At 38.0% G+C, this 24,989-nt stretch overlaps 3 protein-coding genes across 4 annotated transcripts in view; 2 read left to right on the plus strand and 1 right to left on the minus strand.

The window, feature by feature from the left end:
- LOC101172629 (zinc finger protein 436-like) overlaps positions 1-24,989 on the minus strand; it is a 1,005,429-nt gene that overhangs the window by 416,122 nt on the left and 564,318 nt on the right. The gene's annotated exons all lie outside the window — the stretch shown is intronic.
- LOC110016657 (zinc finger protein 502-like) overlaps positions 1-24,989 on the plus strand; it is a 970,715-nt gene that overhangs the window by 325,600 nt on the left and 620,126 nt on the right. The gene's annotated exons all lie outside the window — the stretch shown is intronic.
- LOC110013641 lies at positions 12,750-17,746 on the plus strand. Its single transcript, XM_023949607.1, has 6 exons — positions 12,750-12,794; positions 14,125-14,290; positions 16,046-16,354; positions 16,994-17,269; positions 17,369-17,506; positions 17,668-17,746. Exons 1-6 carry the CDS (start codon positions 12,750-12,752, stop codon positions 17,703-17,705), a joined length of 972 nt encoding a protein of 323 aa, XP_023805375.1. The 3' UTR covers positions 17,706-17,746.

The following is a 24,989-nucleotide window of genomic DNA, read 5'->3' on the forward strand; positions in this document are numbered from 1 at the left end:
CAAGAAAGTAATTGTGGAAGTTAGGTAATTCTAATCCTCCACAGCTTTTTGCAGATTTTAAAGTTTTTAGACTAATTCTTGCAGGTTTATTGTTCCATAGAAAGCTTGATATGGATGAGTCTAATGTTTTGAACCATTTTAATGGCGGTTGTGTGGGAATCATTGAGAAGAGATAATTAACTTTGGGTAAGATTTTCATTTTTACCGTGGCTACCTTGCCCATAAGGGACAGAGGCAGGTTGGTCCAGCGTGTTAGATCGTCCTGTATGTTTTTCAGTAATGGGGTGTAGTTTAGCAGCACCAGTTCTGAAATTTTGGGGGAAAAATAAATACCTAGATATTTTATATTGCCTGATTTGACTGGTATTGTGAGTCCTTGCTCCGCATTACTGTTCAGTGGTAATAAAACAGATTTATTCCAATTAATGGAATAGTCTGATATAGAAGAGAATTCATTAATGATTGTTGCCGTTTCATTTACAAAATGTATATTACTTAAAAACAGTAATATGTCATCTGCATAGAGACTAATTTTATGATGGCTGTGTTTGGTTTTAATTCCTTTAATACTCTCATTCTGTCTTATTGCTGCAGCTAGAGGCTCGATAAATATTGCAAAAAGAGAGGGGGAGAGTGGGCAACCCTGTCTAGTTCCTCTTCCAAGAAAAAACCTGTTGGAAGTCTGTTTATTAGTTCTAACTGATGCATTGGGGTTGTGATATAATATTTTGATCCAATTGATGAATGATTCTCCAAACCCAAACTTATGGAGGGCAGCAATGAGGAACTTCCAGTTTACTCTATCAAAGGCTTTTTCAGCATCCAGTGATAGTATAGTCATTTCCTGGTTTTTGATGGTGGCAAAGTCTATTATGTTAACGAGTCTGCGGACATTATCATCCGAGTGTCTGCCTTTGATTAATCCAGTTTGATCAAAGTCAATTATGTGAGGAGTGACTTTTTCTATTCTCTGTGCTAGTGCTTTGCAGATAATTTTTACATCTGCATTAATTAAAGAAATGGGGCGATAGCTTGAAGGACTCGTGGGGTCTTTGTCTGGTTTTAGAAGAAGGATAATGTTGGCAGAGTTCATGTTAGGTGGTAGAGATTGGCTTTCATTGATAAATTTTACCCTTTTATAAAACGTTGGTGCCAGTTGTTCCCAGAATTCCTTATAAAACTCTGCAGGAAAGCCGTCAGGCCCTGGTGCTTTACCATTAGGCATAAGTGACAGAGCTTCATGAAGCTCAGACAACGAGAGCGGAGAGTCTAAATTTGTGATTTGATCTTCGTTTAACTTGGGCAGGTTTATATTGTTGAGAAATGAGTTGATACTTTGTTCTGAAGGATTGATCTGTGGAGTGTATAAGTTTTGATAAAAGTCTTTAAACACATTATTAATTTTTACCGGGTCATGGGTGACATTCCCTGTTTGGTCCATAATAGAAGTGATTGTTGATTTTTCTTTATTAATTTTAAGCTGATTAGCTAGAAATTTGCCAGATTTATTTGAGTTTTCGTATCTTTCCAGTCGAAGCCTTTGTATCTGGAATTGTGTTTGTTTATTGATGATGTCATTTAACTGCAGCTTTAAATTTTTCATGTCGCCCAGTATGTGTTCCTGTGCAGAAGCAGCATAAGCAGTCTCCAGAGATTTTATTTTATTTTCTAATTCTAATAAATCTGCTTTCTCTTTGCGTTTTTTATGCGTTGAATAAGAGATTATTTTCCCTCTCATGACAGCTTTTGCTGCTTCCCAAAGAATACTTGGTGATATTTCAGAAGTATTGTTGAATTCTAAGAACGTTGCCCACTCTTTTTTAAAGAATTCAATAAATTCCTGGTCTTTTAACAGAGATGTATTAAACCTCCAGGTTGAACCCGAGGGTCTGGGTAATTCCCTTGAAATAGTAACAGAAACTGGTGCATGGTCACTGATAATAATTGGATGAATGTTGGAACTTTTAATTTCTTTCAAAAGGGAGTTACTGACTAATAAATAATCTAAACGAGATTGTGAATGGTGAACTGGAGAGAAAAAGGTGAACCCCTTAGTGTTTGGATGACATGAGCGCCAAGCGTCGCAGAGACCCAGATCATTCATGTACTGCTTTAGAATACTTGCAGACTGCCATGTACGCTGGTTTGCTGCTGTGCTGAGTCTGTCAAGTTCAGGGTCCAAAACCAGGTTGACGTCTCCTCCTATAATGATTGTGGAGTCAGAGGGAGCTGAGAGTGAGGTGAAGAATCTGTGAAAGAAGGAAGAGTCGTCAACATTAGGACCATAGATACTGGCGATGCAAAAGTCCTTATTCTGAATGGATATATTAATGATTACAAATCTGCCTTCTGGGTCAGTAACTGTATCCTTATGAGTAAATGTAACATTTTTATTAATCAAAACTGCAACCCCTCTTTGTTTGGAGTTGAAACTGGCAGAATACATAACTGGATACTGGGAACAGCACAGGAGTTGACCAGCTGATAAAGATAAATGGGTCTCCTGCAGCAAAGCTATATCTGCTTTAAGATCATCCAGGTGATTTAACACTTTCAATCTCTTTGGCCCAGAACCAAGTCCGTGCACATTCCAGCTAACGATGTTAAGACTGTTCATAGCTGTTCTAACCGGGAGAGTGCAAGGCTAAATAGTGCGTGTGCCCGTCCGTGTGCGCGCGCATGCTGTGCGTTCCTGCTACACTGACAAGCGCTGTGCGTTGAGGGTGAACGTGTCTTGGCTATGAGCTGCATGTTACGTGCGTCCTGTGTGAGCCTAAGTGAGGTTTTTGCAGTTTATCAACGTGTGTGTGCGGGATCGCGTGTGCATGCTCTTATGCGCGCTAGTATGCGCGCGCGCCCGTTCCGTGAATAAATAAATACTCACCGTGGTTGTGTTGACTTTACCTGATTCACATATGAGAACATGGGAAGGGGGGAGGACAAGAGAAAAGAGAGAGAGAAAGAACAAAAAACAAAAACAACGAAACAACAGAAACATGAATGTGAAAGAAAGAAAAAACACTTTTCCTGAGAGGTGTGGATTATTGATGATCCGATTATTTCCTATTCAATTAAATAAGTTTGCGGGTTTCTTCTGGGCAGCGCAGATGTCAGTGTGCCTCTGAAAGCCTTCAGCACAGCCAGGGTGTTACCTCTGGGTCCCGGAACAGCTTGCCATTCACATAAAGTTTATCAACGGCAACTACCGCGCGGGCTCCAGCAGACAGGTGCTTCCTCCTCAGCGGGAAGAGGATTTTCCGCCGGCGGAGGATCTCGCCTGGAAACTGATCATTCACGCTGTAATGTGTGTCTTTCAGCTCTCGCCCTCTGCTTTTTACCTGCATCTTTTGTTTATAATGTTCAAATTTAGCAACAATAGGACGGGGACGCTGATTGTCCGGCCTTTTTCCTCCGAGCCGGTGAACCCTGTGGAAGGAGATCTTCTGGACTTCTTCCTTGGGGAGTTTCAGGTGGACCTCTATGAAGGACTTAACAATGTTCTCCGGGACTTCTCCTGCCTCTTCTGGAATCCCTGCGAACACTAGATTGTCCCTCATGCTCCTCGCCTGAAGATCCAGGAGGGTTTCCTTGATGGATCGGTTTTCCTCAGAGAGACGGGCGGTGTCGTGGCCCAAGGTCTTGACGGTCTCTCTGAGGGCCTGGTTCTCCGCTGCGAGCTCCTGCACCTGCTGTTGGCTGAACTCCAGAGACTCTCGCAGACCTTGGAATTCCTTATGGAGGATCTCCAGCAGATTTAAACGGCAATCAAGGCTGGAGAGCCTTTTATCAATTGAATCCAGGATGTCACTCATGTTGCTGCCTGGAGAGGAGACAGCCCCCGGGGAGTCTTCGGGACGGTTGCGTTTGGTGGACGGAGTGGCGGTGTTGGATTTCTTCATGAGGCAGGTATTGAAACACTCGTCGATGTAATTCTCCAGATCCTCCAGATCCTCCAGGTCATCCAGGCTGGCAAATGCTTGACAAACTTTTTCAGATTTTTATTTTTTAACTTTCTGGATTATTTAAATATGGCGGTGTAATAAAATAAATCAAAAATGTTTGTTCACAACTTACGCGCCGCCAAGTAAACTGACCACACTCCTCTCGTCGGCTCTCGCGATACTACAGCATCACGTGTCCCAGATCGAGAGACTGAATCTTTTAATAACACTGAAAGGTCTGAAAGGGGAAGTGAACCCCAAATCAAACCCCGGATCTCCGCTGCGTTTTACAACCAGAAAGAGAAACTTTCGCAGGAAAGGTTCAACATTTTCCCCGAGAGGGGAAAAAAAACAGAAGACCTGATTATAATCATTGTCTCAATGGAAATAGATAACATATCATAAGGTTCAGGAGGCCCGAGCGGGCTTGTTCCGCTTTGCCCAGCTGTCTGGTCTGATTTTCGGTCCGCCAGCTCGCCTCCTGCGAGCCGACATAAGGCACGATGACGTCAGACTGAATCTGTGAGCTCAGACAGCAGAGCTGTTAGCTGCAGAACAAAGGAGAGCTCTGAGTGAATGGCGTGACAGTCAGGAGTGTTTCACGGGGAACTTCGAGACGTGGACGACCGGAGCTCCTTTGGTCCACACAAACCCTCAAACTACAAAAACAGAGTCGTCCATGTTTGCATATTTTGCTGCAGACAGTTTGTATCAAATGTCAGCAAAGCCGCACGAATATCGCTGAAACATGTAATCTCTTTGACTGGCACACCGCAGAGCGGGTATCGAGGAATATGAGTCGATTTCCATGGATCAGCAAATGAGCTTTTAGATCCCGCCCACATTCACTGAATGACAGTTAGACCCATTCTCCTGAAAAAGCTCTTCATGAAATAAATACACCATTGTAAAAAACAGCAACATGAAATAAAAACAAAGCTACTTTGGAAAATATTGATTTTGAAATCCAAGGTTCTGAAAAAAGACAGAATTATAATAATACTCCACATGATTTAAAATGAATATTTTAAAATGCTGTTTTAAAATAATGAACAGGTTTTTAAAGCAAAAAGAAATATATTGAATAATATAATGGCTAATTTAAGATATGTGTAGAGTTTTCACCATTTCATGATCTTTTTATATATTTATGAGAGATTTATTGGTTGATTGTGTATTTTCACGAGGTAATATTTATTTATTTAATTAAATATTTATTTATTTAATTATGAACAGTAAAGCACTCCATATCAAAAGACTTCAAACTGAAAGCTGCCTGTAAAATTCCTGCAGCCTGTTTGGATCTAATAAATGCTCTTTTGAATCAACTCTGTGTTTTCTATTGATTTTTGTCTTCATTCTATCTTTGACTCGCTTTTTCCCCTGCTCTTGCCGCTTCCTGCTTTATTTGCTTTTTAATCATTTAATTAATCATTTTTAATTATTTTACCTCATCCACAAATCCTGGAATATCAGACTGGTCATCATTTTTTGTGACTTCCACCTATACAAATCAATATTTTTACGTCTGACAAGCCAGCGACATGTCCGGAAGAGGAAGAAAAACAAACTCCCACTGTGAATGCTGTCGGATCTACCAACAAGGGGTGGTAAGAAGCAGACTCTTACTACAAATGAGAAGAATAACAGTGACATAGACCTGAGTGATGTTGTGTCCTTTCCGAAACTTTGTGCGGAGGAACTCTGTGTTAAGCCAAAGCGTAAAGATGACAGAACATCCGAAATAAAGCTCACAAACAGATTTTTACCCCTAACACAATGTTCTTATCAAGGTAACCAACGACATCCGCCTGAACACTGATGATGGCAAAGTCTCTGTCTTAGCTTACCTGAGCGCTGCCTTTGATACTGTTGATCATGGGATCCTTTTGCACAGACTCCAAGACTGGGTTGGCATCTCTGGATCTGCCCTAAGTTGGCTCAAGTCTTCTGTCTAGAAGACAGGAAATATTTTGTTGAAATTGGGAGTTGTGTCTCAGACTACATGGCCTTGAATTGTGGTGTGCCCCAGGGATCGATCCTGGGCCCCTTCTGTTCAACCTCTACATGCTGCCACTAGGATAGTTAATACGCAGTAGTAACATATCTTATCACAACTATGCAGATGATACTCAGATCTATGTGTCACTGACAACAGGTGAATATGGGCCGGTGGATTCACTCAGCCACTGCCTCCAACAGATCAGTGCGTGGATGCAGAACAACTTTCTCCAGCTAAACTCAAACAAGACCGAAGTTATTTTTGGCCCACAAAAACAAAGAGAAAGTTTCAGCATCTACCATCATTCTCTGTCTCTCAAACCCTCACATCAAGTCAGAAATCTAGGGGTAATCATGGACTCTGACCTGAACTTTAACAGCCAAATCAAGTCAGTAACATCAGCGGCATTTTACCATCTGAAAAACATTGCCAAAATCAAAAACATCGTGGCAAAGCGAGACCTGGAGATACTTATTCATGCATTTGTCTCCAGTAGGTTAGACTACTGTAACGGCCTGCTCACCGGCCTGTCCAAACGAGCTGTAAAACAGCTTCAGTACATCCAGAATGCTGCTGCTCGAGCCCTGACCAGAACCAGGAAGTATGATCACATTAGTCCTGTGCTCAGGTCTCTGCACTGGCTCCCTGTACCTCAAAGAATAGACTTCAAGCAGCTCTGCTTGTGTACAAGTCTCTCCATGGCCGTGCACCAAAGTACATCTCTGACATGTTAGTGCCATATGAACCATCTCGTACTCTGAGGACCTCAGGGGCCAGCCTCCTGTTGATGCCCAGAGTCAGAACTAAACAAGGGGAATCAGCGTTTCAATATTCTGCAGCTAAAATCTGGAACAGCCTCCCTGAAGTCGTAAGACAGGCCTCTTCTGTGTTCATGTTCAAATCTAGACTTAAAACATTTCTGTTTAGCCGTGTATATGACTGACAGGTCCTATCTGCACTTTTCTTTCCTTTCCTTCCTTTATTTTTAAATCAATTTTCAAATTTTTTCTTTTCTTTTAAAGTCAATTTTACGTTGATTATTTCTATGATGTATTGTGATTTTAATGTATTTTTCTGTTTTGTGAAGCACCTTGAATTACTTTGTGTACGAATTGTGCTCTACAAATAAACTTGCCTTGCCTAAACTCCTCCACCTGGGGCAGGGACACTCCACCCACCGAGAGATGACAAAGTACCTGGTTGAGAACCATGGCCTCAGATTTGCGGTGCCGACCCTCATCCCAGCCACTCCACACTCAAGCAAACTGCTTCAATGCACACTGGAGGTCTCAGCTGGAGGAAGCCAACAGGACAACATCATCTGCCTGCAAAGAGCAGGGAGGAAATCCTGTGGCCCCCAGAACTAGACCCCCTCCGGCCCCTAGCTGCGCCTAGAAATTCTGTCCATAAAAACTATAATTAGAACCGGTCATAAAAGGCAGCCCTGCCTTTGTGAATGTGGATAAGTGTGTGTGGACAGATTGAGTCCTTCGGATAAACAAACATCTATGTGTTAAAGTTATAATGATAAACATCAAGACACTTTTAGCCTCTTTTTGTTTGTGATCCTATTCCCTCCTGTGTGTTTCTTTAATTCAGTGCTTCTTAATTATTTTTTTGCAAGGCCCCCACCTAGGAAAAATAAAATGTTTCGCTCCCGGCCAACAGTGACGTTAGCGTCTGCAGACTGAGGTCCAGCTGTAATCAAATCTAATCACATTTTTTAAAGCAGGCTTCTTCCTTCACCAGACTGGACCAGTTAGAGTGAAAGAAGACGGACTTGTTCTTGTAATAACAGTCATTTCAGTTGCTGCTTTGAACAAACATCAAGTTTGTTACAAAAGATCAAAACCAGACAGTTTCTGAGCAAAAGTTAATGTGGATAAAGTTCATTACAGAGCAGATTAAGAATCATGTAGTGAGAACAGGAAATGAACAAACAGCATTTCCTCTTTAGGACACTTCTGGCAGGAAAAAGATAGACTTCCGTTTTATAATACTAAACTAATAAACTTTTGAACTTTATCTTCAAATGTAATGACATCAAATGTCTTCTTTTATTTCATTTTTACCGGTAACGCTTTCTTTTACAGTACAGTACTTACAGTGTACTTAAGTGGTATTTACATGGTACTTATAGTGTAACTACTGGGTACTTTCAGGGTACTTACATGGTACTTTTTATGGAATTTACTGGGTACTTACAGTGTGTTTACATGGTACTTTCTATGGTACTTTACTGGGTACTTACATGGTACTTTTTGTGTCTACTCTGTACTTACATTGTACTTACTGTGTATTTATATGGTACTATTTGGTTCATACCTATGTGGTACATACTGGGTATTTATAATATTCTTACTGGGTATTTACATGTTGTGCAAAGGTGTCTTTTATGGTACTTACCACATGTAAGAACAAGGTAAGTACAAATAAAGTACCTTGACCTTTAGGTCTGCACTCGCTGCACGTTTCATGGTATTTACCATGAATTTACCACAGAAACTACCCCTTAAGTACAGTGAAACTGTAACTGTAAAAGAAAGTCAGCCCTATTTCCACTCAACTACATGGTACTTTCATTACTAAATACCGGGTATGTTCACTTGAATAGTACTTGGTACTTACCCCTTAAGTACAATGAAACTGTACTGTAAAAGAAAGTCAGACCTATTTCCACTCTATTACATGGTACTTTCAGTAGTAAATGCCACTTATTACCTTCCCGTACAGTGTACATGAACACACTTGGTCTTCTGACCTCACCACATGAGACAATGCTAACCTGTTGGTAAGGGTAAAGTAACTACATTGTAAAAAAAATATACTGGCCTGATTACTTCTTGTAACATGAGGCAAGTTTAAAGAGAAACAAGACAGCTGTGAAAACAACAATCTTTAATATGATACATGTCTGCAGCATACAAAGTGTCATCACAATGAAATATGTTTTAAGTACAAAACAGTACAAAGGAGAATTCTAAAAAACACATTATTGGCCTGAGGGTCGTGCTTTTTGTCCAGTTTGGTAAAGGTGCAGGACTTCTTCAGGGTTTGTAACTGCAAGAAAATTCACAATATGAGCTCAAGTGAACATAAAAAGCATAACGACTTTGATGAAATACAAAATAAATTTTACTTATTTAATCATTTCTGTAATGAGTTTGATAAATCTCTATGAATTTTTTTATCGCTTTGACTGTAATGCTTGAAATTAATCAAGTACTATCCTCATTTAAAAACATGATAATAAATTATTCAAAACTTAACTTTTTTTAAATATTGTTCTAAAAATGAACTTTTTTAAATATATATTATATAATGTCAGGAAAATATGTAAAACAACAAGGCTAAATAATTAGTTTTAATACTAAAAACACCCCGAGTGTGTGTTTTTGTTAAGTATGGCAGGGGAAGTAAAGTTGCAAATTCCCAGCGCACTTGAATGCAGCACAACTACCCCCAAAGTGAACGTGCAGATTAATCCGGAGAACCTCGAGGCGCGCGCAACAGTTTGAATTTCTCTTCATCTGGCAGGTAAGCCAGTGGTTTTTTTTTTTAAATATTGGATAAATTACATGTAAATATTTAAACTGATCAAACTTTATAAAGAAGCTAACCTCGTGATTTCAAGCCGCTATCTCTGTGTTTGAAACGTGACGTAAGAGCCTGTCTACCTTGCTGCAATAATTTCAGTTATTTCATGTATACATTTTCAAAGTTTGTAATGAAAATCTACAAACATTTTTGTTACTTACCAGGAGAGTGACACCTGTAAAACAAGCACGTAGCCTAAATGATAAAGTCTGTTGTTCTGTGGTCGTTTGACTGAGGGCACGTCTTTCTGGGAAAATCAAAGAAAGGCGTTTATTTAAAATAATGATGACGTACTTCCGTCTTTTTACCGCTTTAGATCAGCTATGGTGAAGAAGACATCCCAGACGAATCCGTGAAGCCACAGGAGAGTAAGCCAAAGTAAGTTAAATCCTCCAAGTGGACATATTATTTACATTAATGAAGAGTTTAAATGCCGTTTCCCCATTTTCTTTTCTTTCGCCGTTTTTATTTTATTTTTATTTATTTATTTATTTTCAAATATGATAGAGACAACAATACCACCCAACAGTGAATGTAAATGTTTGAAAATTAAAACATATTTTTGTGAATAACTGTGTTGAATTTGAAATTGCCTATTTATTTCTTTTTTCCTTTTCTTTTACCCTGCAATGTTTTTCATGCTAATGCAAATTGTAGGTGCGAATAATATTTATAAAGAATAAATACACACAGCAATTGCCAATTAAAACATTGCTTTTGTCATTCTTTGTCTAAACAAATTTGATTTTTTTATGGCAATTTTGATTTCTTTTTTGTTGTTCTTGTTTATGTAACTAAAATATAAAGTTGTGAATAATTTATTGTCATGTTCATAAATGAGGATAATTGATTAATTTCAAGCATTACAGTCAAAGCTATAAAGAATTCACAGAAATTTATCAAACTCATTACAGAAATGATTAAATAAGTACAATTTATTTTGTATTTTATCAAAGTCGTTATGCTTTTTATGTTCACTTGAGCTCATATTGTGAATTTTCTTGCAGTTACAAACCCTGAAGAAGTCCTGCACCGTTACCAAACTCTGCTGAAAGAATTTTGATGGACAAAAAGCACGACCCTCAGGCCAATAATGTGTTTTTTGGAATGCTCCTTTGTACTGTTTTGTACTTAAAACATATTTCATTGTGATGACACTTTGTATGCTGCAGACATGTATCATATTAAAGATTGTTGTTTTCACTGCTGTCTTGTTTCTCTTTAAACTTGCCTCATGTTACAAGAAGTAATCAGGGCAGAACATGTTTTTACAATGTAGTTACTTTACCCTTACCAACAGGTTAGCATTGTCTCATGTGGTGAGGTCAGAAGACCAAGTGTGTTCATGTACACTGTACGGGATGGTAATACGTGTACATACCCAGCATTTACTACTGAAAGTACCATGTAATAGAGTGGAAATAGGTCTGACTTTCTTTTACAGTTACAGTTTCAGTGTACTTAAGGGGTAAGTACCAAGTACTATTCAAGTGAACATACCCAGTATTTAGTAATGAAAGTACCATGTAGTTGAGTGGAAATAGGGCTGATTTTCTTTTACAGTTACAGTTTCACTGTACTTAAGGGGTAGTTTCTGTGGTAAATTCATGGTAAATACCATGAAACGTGCAGCGAGTGCAGACCTAAAGGTCAAGGTACTTTATTTGTACTTACCTTGTTCTTACATGTGGTAAGTACCATAAAAGACACCTTTGCACAACATGTAAATACCCAGTAAGAATATTATAAATACCCAGTATGTACCACATAGGTATGAACCAAATAGTACCATATAAATACACAGTAAGTACCATGTAAGTACAGAGTAGACACAAAAAGTACCATGTAAGTACCCAGTAAAGTCCCATAGAAAGTACCATGTAAACACACTGTAAGTACCCAGTAAATTCCATAAAAAAGTACCATGTAAGTACCCTGAAAGTACCCAGTAGTTACACTATAAGTACCATGTAAATACCACTTAAGTACACTGTAAGTACTTTACTGTAAAAGAAAGCGTTACCTTTTTACCTTCAGAAACATAATTTTGTGTAATTTTTAATCTGTCATTCATCCTTTCACTCTGCCATCACTCACACATGTGCTAACACTAAAATATTGAGTGGGAGGAGCCAAGACTGTCTTTTCTATTTAGTCATCATTAAAGGAAATAAACATTTACAGTGAGAGACCAACAAAATAAGAATGACTCTACTTCTGGAATTCATCTTTATTTTCATGCTTCAGTTTGGAGGTAATATTTCATTTTTGTAAGTTTGGCAAAAACATGTCCTACTTTAACTTTAAAACTGTTGTTTACCTTATATAGTCAGTCCATTCTATATATTACATCTTTTTTATGTTTAAAAAGATGTGTTTTGTAAAAGTAGGTTATTAACAGGATAAAGATGATTGCATTTTGTTTTTGATAAAAATATGTTTTCATTTGAAGATTCCTTAGGAAGTAAAAACAATGTTGGTGTAATTTGTTTTGTTAACAGATTTTTTTTATAAAAACAAATGCAAATTCAGTTTTAAAGTTCAATTTTATGCAAAAATAATATTTGAGAGCTGACAGCTGTGAAGATGTTCAAGAATTAACAGAGTGAAGAAAAGTCAAAAAGTTGAAATATTTGCTAAAACTGAACTAACTTCCTTAAACTAAAATGACTTTTTTAAGAGCAAAAATACACTAAATGGTATTAAAGATGCAAAGAACCAGTTTATCTTGAATAAAACAATAACTGAGGAAGAGAATAAGTTAAAGACTTGTAAGGACACTAATGATAATGCTACATATTTCAGTAACCAACTGACCTCAGATTTTAGCACTAAAATAATTTACTTTCTCTTCATTCATGGTTTAGATTAAAGGGAAAAATTAAGTACTTTATCGGAATTAACTATTCTATTCAGAAAATGTCAGAGTTAAAGACGTGATTGAGGAAAAGATTAGAGGAAAGTAAAGAAGTAAAGATGTGTGTGTGCAGACTGTAGATTTCTGCTCTGTATTTAATAAACCTGACGATTTTATCAATGATTCTGTTTGTGATTCTGATTGTAATTTTCTGCTTCTCCTGTAGGTTCCCATGTTATAAAGCAGATGTTCTATAAAAGAGTTGGAGAGGACGTCACCTTACGGTGTTTGGGATCCTGGAATATCAAGAGACGTGAAAAACTTGGTTCAGAAATGAACAACTGCAATGGAAATGACTGCTCTCTGCACATCAGAAACATCACAGATGCTGACGCTGGTACATACTCCTGTTGGGTCATATTAGATGACCCCTTGCTCATAGACTTATTTGGATTCAGTATAGATAATCTCTGGGTTTCGCATCTTCATGTTTTGAGCAGTGAGTATTCTGGCTTGAACTATTCTGTGACTCTATGAATGTCTACATTCTGATCTGATCCAAAAAAACAAAAACCCCAAACCCTTAAGAGACTCTGACATGAGAACCCATGTAATCATTTCAGTTGGAAAAAGCTGAAAAAAGCACGTTTAGTATGAGAGAGTCGGCTCATGAGAAAAAAATATCATTACGTTTCATTCTTTTATATAGCAAATAGGTTGAATTGATGAATCCATAAACAGCAAATATCATTGTCTCTCATTATCACTGATTAATCAGGTGGACTGAGTGTTTGAGAGTTTCCTGTTTTGTTATCCTGACAAACTTCAGATTAGTTTTAATGATTTAGTGTCAGACATTGAAAAAGTGTTAAGGCCCGTACACACCGGGACGAATATTCGCCAGCCGTTATTCGCCGCGTTTTTTGTGTTCACACCCAGGCGATTTTCGCTGATGATGAGCCGAGTGAACATGCAATTTCATTCCCTGACATTAGATGGCGCTTAATGTAAAACAGAAATACTCCTGTACACAAGGTGGCGCTGCGCAACTTCTTAAAGTCGCTTTTCACTCAGAAGAAGAGAGCAAGTATTTACGCGCTTGTCAGAATCATACAAAGAAAACATGAAGATTTCCAGCACCAGTAGCTCTAGCTCCAGTTCCAGCGATGAAGAAATTATTGTTCTGTTGAATGATGAAAGACGCCGGAAAAGACGTCGATTTTGGGTACATCCCATAGTTACGAGAAGAGAAGAACATGGGGAGTTTTATCGACTGGTACAAGAGCTGAAAATGTATCATGAGCGTTTTCGGGGATATTTTAGAATGTCCGTCATTATTTCTTCGCGGCAGTGTAGACGCTACTCGGCGTCTATCTTCTTCGCTGGTATGTGTGCTCAGCAAGGCAGTTTTGTGTTTGAGCGCCCCCAAGTTGTGTTTTACTGTAACTTCAGAAGCTCCAGACACGTGTGCAAAAGCGCCGTTCTCATTGGTCATATAGTTTTTGATGCGGCGCGTAAAACCAAAAAATTGAACCTGAGGCGTTTTTTAAAAAATGACGCTTTTACGTGTGGCGTTTTTCGCGTCGGTGTGCACACTCACATTGGTGTCCTTTGTTTAGTCATGAGGGGTTAACGTCTGCGAATATCGTGCGTGAAATTCGTCCCGGTGTGTACGGCCTTAAGATTGACATTTGAAGGACAATGGAAGACAAAAATAATCTACTGAGACGGGATCTCAACTGTCTGGTAGAAATCCAGAGTTTGAGGTGAAGAACCAAACAAACTGTGATTCTGTTCTGACTGTGAAACATCAGAGTGGAAACTCCAAAAGATTCAGCTGCCAGTTTGTTGAGGATGATGAAGTGAAGATAGATGCCGTCTACGTTCTCACAGGTGAGACGTTTGGAATGATTTAACTTTACTTTTGGGTTCTATCAAATCCTATTTTCTACAGTTTAGAAACAAAAACACTTTCTGGTCTTTTCAGTGAATTCTGGGAATTTTTGCTCTGTCAGGATTTTCAGAATTAAACAAAAACAAACATTTACTCAACATCACTGTGGATCATTTTAAAACACAGTCAATGTCAATCAAAAATGTACATTTTGAACTTTAGAATTTAAAGTTATTTTTACCAAACTCTCAGGACAATAAAGTGAAGTAAAAACTTAAACTTTGAACAGTAACCCATTAATGTTGGTTGTTATATATTGATTGATTACATTGATAATCATTATATATATATTCAGTCATTTAATGTAATCATCACAGAAGAAAAGATAGATAAAAAATAAAAGAATAATATCTGTTGAAACAGGTTTTATTGCAAATAGAGGCAAACATTGAATTCAGTAAAACTCTTCTCTATAAAGCAGGTTTTGTACTTTAATAACAGAACCTGTATGGAGATGATTTTAGAAAAGCATAAATGAAATTACAACCACTCAACAGTTTTAGAGGAACATGTGACTTTCAAGATTTTCTGCTTTATTTGGTCAACAATAAAGAAACAACAACAAAAAACTCAGCATCAGAGCAAAATCTAACAATTCTGGAACAAGTTTGTTAATTTTGATTCTCTAGATTGGATTGTTGGTTTAGACATAATGATGATTGTGTGGATTTAACCAAAGGGAGATGTGGGGAGTGGATTGTTCATTTGTTGTTGTTGTTTTTTCCATTTGTCATTTTCTGCAGATGTCTGCAGTGTCAGTTGTGTTCTTGTGTGAGTCTGGACTTTGTTGTTTAAACAGTGTTGTGAGTCAGTGATCAGAGTGGTGCTTGTTGTTGTTCTGCTGCTCTGCTGCTGTTTGCTCCATTAAAGACTGACGGATGCTAGAAAGACCAGCTTCAGGAGATCTGCAGCTGAATTATGGCTTATACAGCTTTAGGAAGAAGTTTTTGGAAGAAGTTTCTCACCTCTGACGGTGGAAAGAAGATGACAGACAAGACTCTTGAGAAATCTTTTGGAATAAAGAAGTTTTTCAAAACTCAGAGAACAGTGAGGTTTTCCATGAGCTGTTCTCTCAAGACAATCCTGTAAACTTAAAATGTTTTTTCATTCTTGTTCTGTCAGTCTTTGTCAGCCATGGTTGATAGTTTCAAGTCCATTTTTGCTGAGAAACTTCAAAGAAGTGTCACCTTTTTGCAGTTAAAAGCACGTTTTGACTCATTATGGTCACGTTAGAATGAAGAAAGAGGAAATAAACTTCCTTGACGAAAACTGAAAACTTTGTGTCTCTTTAAATGGTTTAATGTCACAAAATAGAAGCAAAGTCTGGATTTTCAGTTTTATCTTTATTCATCACTAAAGAGGAAATCAAACCCTGAACTGAACATTTCTGACAGATCAACATCTAACAAAGACAGAAAGACTGCATTAATAAAATTAAGGATAGATTATAATTTCATATTACAACACTATATTGAATTAATGTCACTTTTTAAATTGTCAAAAAAGCCAAACTTTGTCAGTTATGAAAAAATGTATGTTTTTAAAAATAATTTATTTTATCATTTAATGAAATCACGTTTAAAACAAAACTTTACAGATACGTATTTTATTATTATCTTATTTCATTTCTTCAGTGATTTTGTTAGTCTCTGTTGTGTTAAAGGTTCAACTTTTAGTTCTTTTCTCTCCTGCAGACATCAGTGAACAAACTAAACATCTGTATCACAGAGCTGGAGATGACGTCCTTTTACCTTGTAGAACTACATCCTCCTCTTCCTCGTGCTCTGATGTTACCTGGCTGAACCAGGAAGATCCAGATGAAGCACTGAGACCAGAAGTACACAATGGAAGTGTTGTCCAGAGTTCAGCTAGAGCTTCCAGGCTGAATGTGAGCAGCGACTGCTCTCTGCTCATCACAAACATCACTGATGAAGATGCTGGTCGATATCTCTGTCGGCTCAGGAACAAGAATACGTTTGAGGCGTATCTTAATATTTTGAGCAGTGAGTATTCTGACATGAACAATAATGTGACTTCATGATTGTCAACATTCTGATCTGATCCAAAACAGCTCAAACCCTGAAGAGACTCTGATGTTTGGAGTTTTTAATCTAAATCTCCAGATTCTATAATAGATCAGAGATTAGTCCGTTATTTATGTTCAGAGTCAGAACTAATCAGTTTTCATCTCAGATGAGGGGAGATTTATTCCACAAATCCAGAGTCACTGTGCTTTTCTAACAGAACTATAGGAGTTAGACCAGACAGACCCGGAGAATCAGGACTAGAAAGACAAAGAAAGAGCCGACAACAGAGTTTCAGCTTCATGCAGAAAACATTTCTTTAGGTTCATTTTATACAGTTTTACAGTATTTCCATAATATTGTTAGTTGAAAGTTGTCAGAAAATGACGAGCAGCCACTCATCATCCTCTGACTAAAAGTTTACTCTGAAACTCAAAAATCACGACTGTTTCTGCTGTTGAAACAGATGTAAACATTTCTCTGAATAGTTTCTAAAATGGTCAAATCTGATCTTTCTTTGGAACAAGGTCAGCAGGTAAATGTGGTCACTGTCAGGAGAAAAGGTTTTCATGTAAAAACGTCTAACAGAGAAACTTTTCTGTTTCTGTTTTCCTTCAGTTTCTAAAGATCCAGCAGACGTTCCTCCCAGAGGAAGTGGAAGTGTCACATTCCAGTGTTCACTGAGTAGATTTGATCCAACTATTCCCTGCAGACAGAACAGCATCATCTGGATGAATGAGACGGGATCTCAGCTGTCTGGTGACGGTGTTGGGTTGGACTGTGTTTCTGTTCTGACTGTGGAACATCAGAGTGGAAACAACCAAACATTCATCTGTCAGTTTGTGGAGGATGAGGAAGTGAAGACAGATGCTGTCTATGTTCTGGACTTTTCAGGTAAAACTTTTTTTATTATTTTGAACAACAAAGACAAATTGTGAAAGTCAAAGACATTTACAAATATTTTAGTTGATGCTGATAAATGTTTGTCTGCAGATCTTTCTGGTCATAATTTCATCATCATCGTTGGAGCCGTGATGAAGGTGGTGTTGATGTTTCTGGGTGTGGTTGCTGCTCTGGTCTACATGTCCAGGAGGAGAACCAAAGGGAACGAGGACCAGAGAACTAGAACAAGTACTGTCACTCTTTTACTCTTCATCATCTTCTGATGTGGATGATGTCATTTCCTGTTTCTCTCAGCTCATGAAAACCAATGAAGTTGGTGATCTTAAACATTATTTGCACTTTTAGAAATTAAAAAAAGCTGCTTGATCTTCTAAATTCTGCTTCTACAGGGAGAAGAACTGTTGCTGGTGATGAAGACGTCCTGTGAAGAAGAGATGCAGAAAACTGTTTTTACATTTGTTTATATTTTCTTCTCTATGATATTTTCTTTGTTTCTTTGTTTCTTTTTAGATATTTCAGCTGCAGTAGTTTTATTTGCTCAGATCTGGCATCACCTGCAAAGTTTCTAAGTATAATAGTGTAGATGCAGGAAATGGTGTGTGTGTGTGTGTGTGTGTGTGTGGGTGTGTGTGTGTGTGCGCGCGCGCGTGCATGCGCGCGTGTATGGGTGTGGGTGTGGGTGTGTGTGTTTGTGTATCCTTTTTACTTTATATTTTTTCCCATCAGGTCAAAATGAATCACTCAAAGTTAATATCTATAAATTTATAGACATACATTTGTTTGTCTTCTTTAGTATTTCCTTGTTTTGATTGCTTGAAATAAACCATTTCTGAATTCCAACTCTTTTTCATCAGACCGCTTTTTGTTTTTGTGACTAACATCCATGTTTTTTTTAGAAAGACTACAACTTTGGAACTTGTCACAGATGAAAATGTTTTCCACATTGATGACAGAGACTCAGCTCTCTTTCAGGCTGACATTTCTGCAGATCAAACTGAACCACAAGTGAAAATAAACCTTCTAGATTTCTATAATGTGTTTACAGCTCTGAAGCAAAACTAACAGAAAAATCTTTTTTCTTAAAAGCAACACAGTTTTAGACCCAGAAGAGTAAAATAAAAATCAAATGGAATATTTTTTTGTATGAAAGAAATCAAACATTTGAAAAAAAGAAAACAGCTATGGAGTCATTCTAAATGTTTCCTAGTTGTTTGATTGATGCTTTTTGAGCCTCAACAACATCAGGGGGTAACAAGGCTCCACTGTGTGTCATGTGGTGTCAAACCTCTGCCATATATATTAATAATTCACTGCATTTAGTTAACACACATTGTGGTTTTTCTGTCTTTATCAGCACTTGCCTTTTATAATCTCTTGCTTTTATCTGAACACAACATGTAACTTCCTCACAGAAACACTCACGCAGTGTTTCCTGTCTCCACAGAGAGTGAGTGTTGACGTCCAGAATCAGAATCAGGTTAATTGAAGAGTTCTACAAAAGCATCAGTAATTACGTCTCCATGTCTGGATCATGTGATCATTCAGAGACTAAAAATAAAAAAATAAAAAGGGAAAATTAGTGAATATTTTTGTTATTGTCTCCATGAAAATAAGAAAAATATCGTCAAGAGCTGGAGACCTAAGCAGACTGCCTCTTGCATGCCTCAGCGGCTCTATCTGAACGCCAGCTCGCCGCTGTAAAGAGCCCGATTGCCAATTAAGCAGCCAGACGGCTCCGGAAACCGGAAACAGTGGGTTAAGAAAATGGATGGAACCATCAAAGTTGTAGGTTTAAAGGCTGTCATCTGGACTTGGTTTTTTAAGTTGAAGACGTTTCACCTCTTATCCAAGAGGCTATGTCAATTCTGAATTAGCTGGTAAAAGTGATGGTATATATGTGCTCATGGGGGAGGAGTCAGACCTGACACGGGATGGTATTGTCTACTTAGCCTACATGGTTTCAGATCATTAGCAGTTCCTTGTCCAGGAGTTGGGGAGCCAGTGACTCCCTCCGCAATCTGGTCGTCTCTTTCAGCTGTTAATGACCTAAGTGAAAGTGGTTTGCTTTGGTTTGTTTGTTGGGGACAGAGAGCCAAAGAAAGTGGAAAGTCTGAGAAGGAAGCAGCTCTGAAGCTCTGCAGCTGACGGTGCAGCTTCAGGACTCATGAGGAGGAGCACATGCACGGCTCTGATGCTGCTGAACGTCTGACTGAGATGATCCACATTCAGAAGAGAGTTTCAGAGTGAAAGACGTGTGGAAGAAGAGAATCCTGAAGGTTTCTGTGCAGACATGAACTCAGTCAGAGAGCGTCTGAATGTTGGAGGATCCAGAAGAAACCAGGAGCTCATGAAGGTGGTTCTGTTGGAGCAGAGAGCAGAACTCTGATCCCAGTTTCAGGAACAATGCAGGCTCATGTTCTGGACTGAAGAGTTCTCCTGAAATGTTCTGTTCAGACTTCTTCAGGATCACATCTGTGTGTGAATGTGGAGGTTTGTCTGAACCAAGCTGCAGCTCACTTTGAAGCTCCTTCAGGCTCACACAGCAACAATGACAAAGACTGAAGCTGCTGTGCTGCCCTCTAGTGGCAAACATGGCATCTGCAGCACACATTTCTGCATTTCTTTACATTTTTGAAGCTCATCAAGAGAATGCCAAAAGTGTGCAAAGCAGTAATCAAAGCAAAAGGTGGCTACAATGAAGAACCTACAATATGACATATTCTCAGTTGTTTCACACTTTTTTGTTATGTATAGAATTCCACATGTGTTCATTCATAGTTTTGATGCCTTCAGTGTGAATCTACAATTTTCATAGTCGTGAAAATAAAGAAAATTCTTTGAATGAGAAGGTGTGTCCAAACTTTTGGTCTGTACTGTAAATAAAATGTTAAGTGATTTTTTTTTTGTCTTAACCTGAAAAAAATCTGTGAATTTATTTAAATCTTTCCCTGTTTTTTATTGAAAAAATCTTTGTAGATTGTCGGTGAAAAATGTTTGCATTCCAAAGATCTTTAATTTTCTTTACTTTTCTTTTATTATGTTACATCTCAGTTACATACTTCATAAATTTGTTAATCTAATTTTGATTAAATTAAGTAAATTTCTCATAAGACATCTAATTCTAATAAGAATTTCTAAATTACTTCTTTTTTTGTTATTAACTAGACAGTTTAATGTTTATTCATAGTCATAATTATTCTCTTTAGAAACAGTTTTTAAGATCTTTTTGCTTGAAATTTTCTTGTTTTAATTTTTGTTTCTGTGTTTACTTAAGAAATGTATTTATTCATGACTGTAATTTAGAAATAAAATAAACGAATGTGATCAGGTTTAGTTAGTCTCTGATGCGTTTTGTAGTCAAATCTGAACATTGGAATGAGAAACAGTGTGATGACGTCACAGCAGCTCTAAAAAAGTTACTTCGATACATTTTTTTTCTGTTTTGATTTTGTTTTCTTTATCTCCTGAATTAAATCTTTTTTCAAATATTTGAAGCGTTTTGAACCATAATAAGGTTCAGTAAAACAGTTTATACGTTTGTTTTTAAATAAAGTCTCGTCACGTCACCCGGAAGTAAACAGCACGAGGCGCCAGCAGCGTTAGCTTGTTAGCAGGCTAGCAGCGTTAGCTTGTGTTAGCGTTAGCTTGTGACTTCATGATTGTCAACATTCTGATCTGATCCAAAACAGCTCAAACCCTGAAGAGACTCTGACATTTGGAGTTTATTTTATCTAAATCTAAATCTTCAGATTCTATAGTAGATGACAAATGTTTCCTTTATTTACGTTCAGAGTCAAAACTAATCAGTTTTCATCTCAGGTTTTATTCCACAATCCAGAGCTTCTGGGCTTTTCTAACAGAATTATGGGAGTTAGACCAGACAGACCAAGAAAGACAAAGAAATAGCCGACAACAAAGTTTCAGCTTCACGCAGAAAACTTTTCTTTAGGTTCATTTTAGATTTTTTTTAGGAAACAACAACCGCTCCACAATCCCTGAATCCCCTACAGCCTTTATCTAAACATTTACATTGACCATTATCACACATTTGATTGCCTTTTCTCAGAACAACAACCACAACTTCCCGTTTGTTTGTGTGTGAAATGATTCCAAAAAGCCATGTGTCATCCTGGAGGGACTGGTTTCTCATCAATGCAGACCACCAAGTTTCTCTGGTTTCTGACTATTTGGTGGCTGGTAGGCCTTTTGGGATTTTTGTCAGGGAAAGAAGTGAACCTGGGCTCCAAATATTGGAAGACACTGATCTAAAAGTACTAGGACATCTGGAGAAAGCTCTAGTTCTGCTCCAAGTCAGTCCAAAGCACTGAAGATAGATGGAGTTGGATTTGGGAGAGGACTGAGCTCATTCAAATGAAGAAAGAACAAGTCAACAGATGAAGAAGATTTCAGGAAGTTTCCCATTCAACAAGTTCAAGTTTCCAGAGAGCTAGTTTAGCATCCGTGTTCTGGACCAAACCACTGTCCCTCTGAAGGTCCAGACACAGAGAGGCCCAGAGTGACCCCCATTTCTCCTCTTTGCTCTCTCCAGTGGCTGACTCCGCCCCTTAGGACGTCCCCCTGTGTGGATCAGTGGTCAGTGGGTTGGAACCTGCTGCAAATGCAGGCTCTGGTTCTAACTGCTGGATCAGAAGTGGAATGTGAGCTGTAGTGGTGTGTCTGCAGCTGGATGTGGAACACATGAGGGAGGGGTCAAAGGTCAATCTTTCTTCCAAACAAATGTTGTCAGTCTATTCTCCAACAATGCTCCAACATCTTCAAAGGTTTTTGGTCCCAAATCCAGAGTGGAGCTGGTAGGACGTGATCATTTCAGCCTCAGATTTGGGATCTGTCATCTCTCTGCCACCGTGACACAGAGTGATGAGTTCATGCTCCAAAGCGGCCCGATCGCTGGCTTTAGGGACTATTCCAAAAGCTTTCAATGATGGCGGGGAATGAACATTAGGAACAGATGACGGCTTGAAATGTCTGCTGTTGGTTTCTGATCCAGACAGAAATTCAATCAAATGTCTGTGAATCCATGATTTCCTTAGAATCTTTGACTCTAGATTCAGATCCATCTGGTTCAAAGGATGAAACCGTAGCTAAAAGTCTTTTAAAAGTCCAAATCCTCAAAGATGAAACAGAAAGTTCATAGAAAGTCAAATGAAAAACATGACCCAACTCCCAATGTCAAAGTGCCTAGGATAGCACAGGGGTTACATTTGGAATAGCATGAAGGGTTGTACTTAGGAACCACGACTGGATGAAACTCATTGCACCCTTATGTGACGTGTGCGTTTACTGTAAATATTACTGCAAATACCTCTATTTGTCATAGCCATAATAATGTTTAGTAGATGGATTCCACACATTTCATCATTAATTTTCCTTTATTTTCTAATCAATGTATGACTTAATATTTGAAGTGATTATTCCATTATTTTATGGCTTTAAATCAATCAATCAAAAACAATGACTACAGCATCACTAACTGTGTTTGTGTTGATGTTTCTAGTCTAAACACTCTGCTGTTGTGTCTTTTGAGCGTCAACAGAAAATGAGAAAACCTGTCTGACTGGATCTGAGGACAAAGTGACCTTATTGTAATGCAAAGTTGAAGTTTCTGTTCAACACGTGAGTTCATGTTAGAGTAACACACCATAAAGAAAAGTTAAAGTATGAACATGTATGTAAGGTTTTCCAATGTGTGTAGTTCATTTGTTTCTTCTGTGTTAGTTTCTTTCTACCAGGCACAAGATATCCTTTAGACAACTACTAGTCTATTGTAGATGTAGATCTACTGGATGTGTCAGAAAACTCTACTTTCTTATTCTACTACAGGTCTACCATTATTGTTCTGAAGGACATCAGCATTGAAGTCTACATCTACTTGTAGTCATCCCATTGTTGGATAGTTTTAGATTTTTATCTGCTATCTGAATTGTTATTTTAGGACAGGAATCTGCATCCATAAACTATAAAATAGATGTTTGAGTTAGTGTCTCACTAAAAATCTAGTGAGAGCCACGCTTTACTGAAATTATGTAAAACTATTTAATGATTAGAAGTAATAAGCTAGCAATTTACTTTATTGATCAGCAATGTGTAGCAGTGATTTCTGTATTAATGTGATCATGTGTTTGTGACAGCTGGAAGGACGGAAACCCAGAGAGAGGAATCAGGCTGACACTCAGGAATGCGCTTAGGAGCGATTTTATACTAACAAAAAGCGCCACAAGGTGGGATCACGAAAACACAAAAACTCCTCATGAGAGGGAAAACTGCCAAAGGAAAAAAGGGAAAAACTAAGCTATGACAAAAAGTCCAAAGGACAAACAGACCCAAGTGTTGGCAGAGCATGAAAACCACAGATCTAACAGAAACACACAGACACTGAGGTCTGAGTAACATCAACTTAAATAGACAGGATTGCAAAGTGCAGCCAGCTGTGCACTCCTCCACCAGGACCAGACAGGGAAGGGAGGGGCCATCCAGGAGGAGTGACAGCTGACCTGCAAAACACAGAGGCAGTCAGGAAACAGAACAAGATGAACACCACACTGTCAGTGTTCTGAAGATGATCAATAGGAACTACACATTTGTTACACAAAGTGTGTTTTATATCAATGTTAACTGAAATAATGTGAGAATGATTTCTGAGGATAATCAATAAACAGTCTATTATGTTACTTGATAAAGAATATAAATTTGATCTGATAAGGACTGGATTATAATGACTATTTAAAAACTATAGATATAAAAAAACAATAGTGGTGGATTATATACTCTTACTTCTTCACACTCCCTTTCAACAACTAATTAAACTCTATTTGACTTTATTTGAAAATCATCAAATGAAATTAATCTAATTCATCATAAGTGTTTGAGTAGCAATACTGTTCAGAAGATTGATTCCTCTTATTTCATCTTTATTATTTTTTTCTTTATCTTTTAATAAATATTTAAATATTTTTAATGCTTGAAACAAACCATTAAAAATTGAAAATTTGAAAAACTTGAAAAATTCTCTGTTCACACAATTCATGTTGAAGCAGCAAACAGAGGAAGTCTCTGGTTCCTGGGGTTCTGCTGGTGATGGTTGTTGCCATGTTGTGTTGTTGTGGGTCTTTAACAATCAGTGACCTTATAGAACTTTTGAAGGCGCACTCACTTCTTTCTACAAACAACATGGAAGGAGATTTGATCAACCAGATAGCACATATGTGTCATAGAGACAGTTCATCTGCAGTTTGATGAAGAACTTTATTTAATTTACCGGAGATTTTACTCACATTCTTCTGCTATTTATATTTTCTCTGTTTTTCACATACAAAGTACAGGGGGGTATTCCAGAAAGCAGGTTATGCTAGCTCTCACGATAAGTTTGAGGCTAAGGAAGTTGATAACCTCAACTTTCGGTTCCAGAAATGGAGGTATGTTTCAGGGTAGGTCAAGTTGCCATAGCAACTCATGCTCTGAACATAACCTGTTCTGGAGCAGGTTTAGTTGAAGCTTAGTTTGTTTACAGAGAGGTGAAGCAGCATGGAGTGTCCATTTGAAGATGATTTAGTGGATGAAGAAGCTCAGATAATACTTTTGCCAAAGTGAGATGGTGATAGGACCACATGTGGATGTTGGAAAAATAATTTTTTTTACTTTGATCTAACTTAATTATTTGTTTCAGTTAAGAAAAATCTTTTTTTCGTAAGTC

The sequence above is a fragment of the Oryzias latipes genome, chromosome 2 (genome assembly GCF_002234675.1).
Source record: "Oryzias latipes chromosome 2, ASM223467v1".
Taxonomy (NCBI): Eukaryota; Metazoa; Chordata; class Actinopteri; order Beloniformes; family Adrianichthyidae; genus Oryzias; species Oryzias latipes.